This window comes from Cupressus sempervirens, chromosome 10 (genome assembly GCF_028749045.1).
Source record: "Cupressus sempervirens isolate cs-2001-9-10 chromosome 10, ASM2874904v1, whole genome shotgun sequence".
In the NCBI taxonomy this organism is placed as follows: Eukaryota; Viridiplantae; Streptophyta; class Pinopsida; order Cupressales; family Cupressaceae; genus Cupressus; species Cupressus sempervirens.
The window spans coordinates 73559589-73567068 of record NC_143127.1 but is presented as its reverse complement, the minus strand read 5'-3'; the positions used below and the strand labels follow the sequence as shown (position 1 = coordinate 73567068).

The 7480-nt window shown below is 34.5% G+C and overlaps 1 protein-coding gene and 1 long non-coding RNA gene across 2 annotated transcripts in view; one reads left to right on the top strand and one right to left on the bottom strand.

Annotated features, from left to right (window-relative positions):
* Positions 1-366: 366 nt before the first annotated feature.
* LOC149532645 (uncharacterized) overlaps positions 367-7480 on the bottom strand; it is a 50696-nt gene continuing 43582 nt past the window's right edge. Inside the window, exons 2-3 of the mRNA XM_089804815.1 lie at positions 1004-1605; positions 367-829 (exon numbers count right to left, since the gene is read on the bottom strand). Of these exons, the coding sequence (XP_089660941.1) occupies positions 1317-1605 (289 nt within the window). The 3' untranslated portion in view covers positions 367-829; positions 1004-1316. The remainder of the gene's footprint in view (positions 830-1003; positions 1606-7480) is intronic.
* Positions 4354-5100, top strand: LOC149532646 (uncharacterized). The gene is made up of 2 exons (XR_016357080.1): positions 4354-4560; positions 4634-5100. It is a non-coding gene; the product is annotated as an uncharacterized LOC149532646 (long non-coding RNA).

Below are 7480 nucleotides of genomic sequence, written 5' to 3'. Positions count from 1 at the left end.
TGTTTTTATGTATATCCTACAATTGTAACCCAGCAAAGAAGCAGCCGAAATTTGAAAGCGAAATGGTGATCCAACCGAAGACGATACAGCAATCTTTTACTGATAGCTCCTTTGTGGAAGTCTCACTTATCACAGGAATCTAGATAGGTACGACACACACCACTGCCGATTATCCAGAAGTAAACATAAAACTGAATTCAAGTGTGACAAAGCTAATGAAATTGGTTTGGGGATAATTTTCAACCCAAATTCTGTGCAATACAATATAGTCATAAACTAATCCATCTGAGAGGGAAATTCAAATATTTGCAATGGAATAACTTTCTAATTTGCAATAGTCTTCAAAGAAATAAGCAGACACACCAATGCTATAAATTAAGAAATTTGAATTTATCATTTGTCCACATGGGAAAGGTGTTCTAACATGTGAAAAGCATAATTGCAATCCAAATAAAATTTCCCTCTTCCTTGGTTATCCAGAAGAACATTGCCATTATAGATTGGCCTCCAAAATCAATATAATTTCTAGAAATTTGGACAATATGCCAAGACTGTTTTGTTGTGCCATCAAGCAAAGAAATTTGAAAGTGAGCCATCCTTTTCGCTGCAGATGATATGAGAACAGACCACGTTATAATAATAGTTATAAGTCCATTGTCATCTCTACCGAATGTCATCAAAGCTCAAAAGATCCGCGCAGAGCTGAAGCATTTTTTTGGGGCCTCAAGCAATCAATTTGGGCACTGCTTGCTTCATGCCAGGAGAAAACATCAGCATCTTGCAAGAGACAAAATTGGTACTACAAAGAAGGTGGAGTATTTAGATGCAGCTGTAGGACAAACAATCAAGATGCAATAGAAATTTAGTACTTCGTAGTTTCAAGTTGAATAAACTAAACATAACTGATGAATAATTTGTATCATATCACAACTTAACAAGAACAAAATAAACAAATAAAAATATAGAATGATAAATTACGAGAATACGGTATCTGTTAAAGAACCTGCATCAATAGGTAATTAACAGAAACTCTGCACTTTGTGTAAGAGTAACTGAGAAGTTGAATTCTCTGGAATAACATTAGGGCAATTGGCAAGCTGAAATCTTCAGTACACATTCTCGAAAAATGTGATGTAATTAACATCTTATAAATAGACATTTTTTTCTGGCAAGATTGCATGAATGTCCAAAAAGATAGCCCCCAAAGCTGCACCATACTTTAGTTACTATGTACAACTCAAGTTTGATTATAACACTCAAGCTATGATTCTGGGATTCAACTGTTCAATCTTTCAAGTACAAAGAAGACAGAAAATCTAATGGTTGTTAGGATCTTTTCTTGTACTCAAATTGATGAATCCTTCCTTGTCAGAATTATCAATAAGTCCAGCAGCCCGAGCTTCCCTTCTTTTATTCTGAATATAGTTTACATATTCTGAAATAATAAGATGGAATTTTGGGGCAGATTTGGAAGAAGTGTTAAGTCCTGCCCTTTTCAAAGAACGTGCAACATGTTTCTGGGCATTCTGGAAGTGAACCGTACAGAGAGAGGGTACAGCTGCTTTCAGCACAGGTTTTCCACATGTGACAGGTTTGGGCTGTCCACTGCAAATCCAATCAAATGAGAGTAATATGTTAAGATACATGGAAAGTATTTCTCTGACAATAACATTAGTATGTTAAGATACATGAGACAGATCTTTCTCTCTAATTAAGCCTTTTAAGGATAACAAAAGAAAATTACAGGCCCAAGGCTTCAGCACATATTATCTATAGTATATACAACTGAAATTCATTCAGAATCCTCTAAGGAGAGACCCTTTTCTCATAATTAAATCATTATAAGCTATGGGTTCATGCTATGTTATCAGTAGATACCAAGATTATCAGATTCGTGCACCTATGTCTAATAAATGATTTAAGCCACACATAAACACTTTGCCTCCATTACCCAGGTTATACAAAGCAGAGTTGAAATACACTGCAAGTACGCATAGCACTTGTGCAGGAAAGGTGCCAGCAAGTTACTCCCCCTTTTACTCATGCCAAGTATTGACAGAAAACATCCAGAGCTCATCATGAAAACGGGCAAAAATGCATAAATTTATGATACAAAGCTTTAAGGCCTACCTGCCCCACTACCCAGGGCCCCAAAACCACAATGGCTTATGGCATAAAATCAACCAGAATTTCAATAGTTTAGTTTCCAAATAAATTATGTAACTTGCATATTACAAGACTCATGGAGTGATAAACAGATTTATTTACTGTACGGTCTCTCTAATTCAGAGATACATTTGACCATAGATGTCCATAGTCCAACTCCATACCATTTATTTAATACCTACTTTTGAATGTGAATAGCGTAAAGATCAATGATATATTGATTTAGAAATCTCTATAAATTCCTCATGAACCCATCATCCCTATGAGCTGACTTTTGGTTACCTCTACTCAATAACCAACAACTATTAAACAAAATGAATTCTATATCTATTCCCTATACCAGGACAAAAATTATTATCCATGATTTTTTTTTGCATCTAGATCAGAGATAAAAAAAAATATCAAGAAGAAATATAATTATATACTATGTCCAAAGAATCAGAAAGGTGTATATTTTGAAACATAATACAGATAATGTCATCTGGTGGCAATAACTCTCGATGTGATCCTCTATAAAAAATTAGGTACAGAAAATTAGAAAGAACTAATATAAATAGCATCAGAAATGGCATGAACCAACATTAAAAACTTGAAGATCAAAATTATATACTTGCATTGACAGTGTGTAAACTTTAAGCCATCTTCCCCAAAGCCCATGGGAAATAGCAGAAAGCAGCACGGAGTAGCCTTCTATACGCAGGCTAAAATGCTTCTGAAGTCTCAATTGACTTAAGACAGTATCTAGAAGCTTAAGAATTAAAAAAACTCCTAAGACAGGCAAACAACCATCCTGCCCTCAGGAAAATGGTTTTTAGGGTCCATAAAATCAAAATGTCACCATTTTTTCTTCAACAATAAAACAGAAACTTGTGGTACCTGATGGAGCCCTATTTTTTGGCAAAAATCCGGGCCTCCATTTATGATGTATAAAACTGAAGATAAAAATCTGAGATAACTTTGATATGAGCTACAGATATAGACAGCAATTAGAGATCTTAAGGGGACTTCAGATTTGAAGAACTTGAAACAACAATCAAACAGGGCTAACCATGTAGATCTTACCCACTATTTGTATTATGCTGCAATACACTGAAATCAATCCAATTATGGCAGTTGTGGCATACCCGGTAAAATTGTTGGCATAAATGATCTCTTAACATCCATAGCTGACAGTTATATAGCAAGACATATTCCTGCTGCCCACAGGATGCTTCTCCTAATCCAGAAATAAATGAAAATCTAGCACACAATAGGTGGTGAATGATACACATATGAAGATTACCAAAGACGGTTCAGTTATGCACAGAGGAAAATTATTCTTGATGCAGAAGTTCTTTATCTCAATAAGAACAAAAAGAGATGAAAGTTCAAGAGTGCTTCAGCAGCAAGTGTGAAGAAACTCAACAGGGATGTGGCAGACTATATTCCTCGGGACAGCCAATGAATGACATTCCTTGGTCTATATTCGAATTGATAGGAAATATAGTAATTGGTTGATTGCAGCGTAGGGTAACAAAGAAATAGCTGTGACAGTTTATGGAACGATACATGGCAATCAAACAACTGGATGGAGTATCTCAGGACACAGAGCACTGAGACAAGACTATTTAAAGACATGTCATTTTGCAATATGGATGGTAATATATTAATTCGGATGTATATAAGTATTCAGCATTCAAAATAAAAACATATCAAGAAGAACTTGATTCTTGTGAAGCCTGATAATTTCTTGAATAAGTTGACGATAAAGACAAAATATTGTTTTGTCCTCTCCTGAAGCCCGCAGAATAGAAGACTAAGGTATGCATATACGTCAAATACATAAGGCAGATAATAGTTACAAAGTCCGAGAATTCTAAATGCACGATAATGTATGCATTTCAGAAAGAATTGAAGTCCAGGTCATTGCCAATGTACAGAACAATAAAAGACAAGGGTTTGCTTCAGATTACATCATGAAGAAAAGACAAAATGAATATGCTGTCAGATGTGTTGCAGAAGTATAATTTCACGTTTGCTAGGGAATGTAAAAAAGCTTATTATTTGCTGTGTTTAACTTCTGGGAAGAGGTTACCATCTGAAAGCCTTCATAAGAACCTATACATGAGATGGACATATTCCTGTTCCAAGACTGCAAATGATTCCACCAAATGGAAAACCATGATGCATCGTTGGTAACTTGTTGAACATGATAATCACCAAGCAGGTATATATGTCTGAAGATGATTTGTGCTCTTTTGCAGGTCTGGAGAATATATACAGGAGGATGGTGATCTTCACCAAGAGGATTTAATTGTCCGTTAAAGAGAACAATATTCCATGGAACTAGAGTTATTGATTAACACATCTAGTAAAGACAATGCCTTGCAGAAGGAACAGAGCTGCTGGAGCAAGGTGATTTGCATCGATGGTTAAGGAGCTTCGATTAATATTTTACACCTCTAATGTTATTTTGTTTTGGTTGCAGGTCTATATGATGAGTGATTAGAAGAAGCATCACCAGTATGAGGCGCCAATTGACATGGGAGTCAGATATATCCTAGTCTGAGTGTCCAACACATGCGGAATGGGACTGGAAGATTCATCTTTTATAAATACTCTTTGCCGTTTGCACCAGGAGCACAATATGGAAGCACATCGACTCAGGATGCTCACTTTCCAATGTTTGAATATTTATTCTATACGGAATATCATTGCCTTTGGTTCGATGGAAAATAAATCAATGTTCAGGTAGAGCAAAACAATTATATGTCCAAGGTTTTCTTAGAATATAATTTGGCTAACTTGAGCAATCAGTTTTAAATTGGTTGTCATTTGCGAAAAGACACAATGGTTGGGTGACAACCGTATAACTATCTATACATTTATAAATAGGCGATCAAAATCAAAACAAGGGACGATTCAAATAATTTCAAAACTTAGATATTCATACTATTATGCACTTTGATAAATTTTATTCTTTCATTGGCAAATAAATGAATTTTTGAACTAAGCCTATGGATTGTGGATTATTGAATAAATTCTTGTGCGATTCTAGAGTCAAATTATATCGGATAGATCATCCAATTTTATTTCCAGCATTATCAATAAGAAAATTTCTTTTTATTTCCTTTGCATGAAGCTTTAGAGTTAAAATATTATATAGTTTCGTCCTTTATAATTATTATTTTTAATTTTATAAATAATTTATATGATAGATAAGGTGGACAGGACCAATTATAGCATTTCAAAATCGCACATCATAGATATTGTGAAATATTTAATTGTTTCCAAATCTATGTCTAGTTTGTCTCCATATCACAGGAGTTAAAGTGCATCCTAGGCTAGTTTAAAATTGCATTCATATAATTGATCCATCACGTCTGAATTGTTAAAATTATTTATAATTTAAATACATTGAACTTCATAAAGTTATATGTTTCAACTTATAATATTGACTCCGTTTGCCCATTTAATTAAGCACTGGTCTTTATATTACTCTTGATTCATAATTCATATGCTGGCAATTGTTTCATTTCTTTCCTTTACAAGGAATTAACTTATTCATTTGTTGCATTAATCTATAAGTATATGCTGGCAATTGTTTCATTTCTTTCCTTTACAAGGAATTAACTTATTCATTTGTTGCATTAATCTATAAGTATTCTTTATTTAAAACAGTATCACATTTATACAATCATTTACTTTTGTTCTCAGTTCATAATTTGCGGGTTAGAAGCTTTCTATAATTCTTGTCATTTTGAAAGCTTTAATTATATTCGCATTCTAATCAATCTGCTATAAGCATCCTAGGCTTAAGTGTTTTGTTCAAGATTAGGTACTCCCGCCTTGGTTTTGTAGAGCCAAAAGTGTAAGGGATTTCGATCGCATCGATTAGTCCCGTCAAGTTGGCCATAACTGGTTGGATATCCCAACATCGAGTTGGCAAGACCCGTAGGATTCCAATATGCGGTTTTGGGAACCAAGAATACCCTTCATCTTTTTACTACTCTACCCTGTTCATTTATTTTTTAGAATATATCTATTTAGATAGTTGTGCTATTCGCGATGCTATTCATGTATGAGGAACCCCATGGGAATTTTGAGTGTTGATTTTATAATATCGACTTGCGTAACCCACGACCATCTTTGGTTGGTTAATTTGACCATGTCTAAAATTAAATTAACTAAGTCTTTAATTTAGGTGTCCACTTCTCTGGACACAACTGATATCCTATAATATAAAGTAGATGCCATTGTTGTTAAATATTAACTATGATACTCATACTGGTCTGAGAAGTGCAGACCGCACCTTAATCTTCTCCCCTTATGCCATACGAAAGCAATATATACACCATACTTGGCAATAGGATGGGCGACGATCCTTGGGAGTAAACATATCCTGTACTAACTATAACTAATTGTTATGTTAGTTAAATATATTTGTTATCTCTCTTAAGGCGCCAATTTCTGCAAGTAATGTATGGGCCGACCTAGAGAGGGTCATGTCCCTTTAAGGGACATGCCCTTTGGTTTTGGTATAAGGGGTGGGTGTTATTGTAGTTTGAGGACACACAAATAACATAAGTTTGCTCCTTCAAGCAATACTGCCCCATATGAATTTATTGCAAAGACAATTAAATTCAGAACAAGATTCAATATTTTGATAACTCCTACATTCAGAAGTCAAAGAAGATTATCTACAACACCCCAAGTGTATTTGAAAAGTCTAATTTTATAACAGAATTTGCAAAAACTTTACATGGTATCAAAGCTTTGGTAGTCGAACCTAGGTTCTACAAATTAAGTAATCAGACCTTATATATATCTAGCATCATTCTCCTATCCTCAATGACATACACAATCAGACCCAAGGACAAGTTTGATGGGAAAGAACACTTCGATGCGTAGAAATTCAGAATCATGATGATTGTTGAAGAAAATGATGTAGAACAATTTGTTGAATCAGCATCCAAACAACCTACAATTGAACCTCGTAAATCTATCTGGAGTAAAGGAAATAGGAAAGCCATTCAGATCATATTAGATGGAGTGAAAAATGATATTGTACTTATGCTAACAAAACATCAAACAACATTTGCTATGATGAAATGCACTACTAAATGCATATGAGGTTAACAATGCAACTAGAGTTCTCGCACTAAAAAGGCAACTAAATCACATACAAATAAAGAAGGGAGAATCGATGAATTCTTACTTCTTAAGGGTTGTCAGCCTAAGAGATGAACTTGCAAGTATAGTAACCATCATTAATAACACAAAACTAACACTGATTGCTATAAATGGATTACCAAATTCATGGGAAACTTCTGCA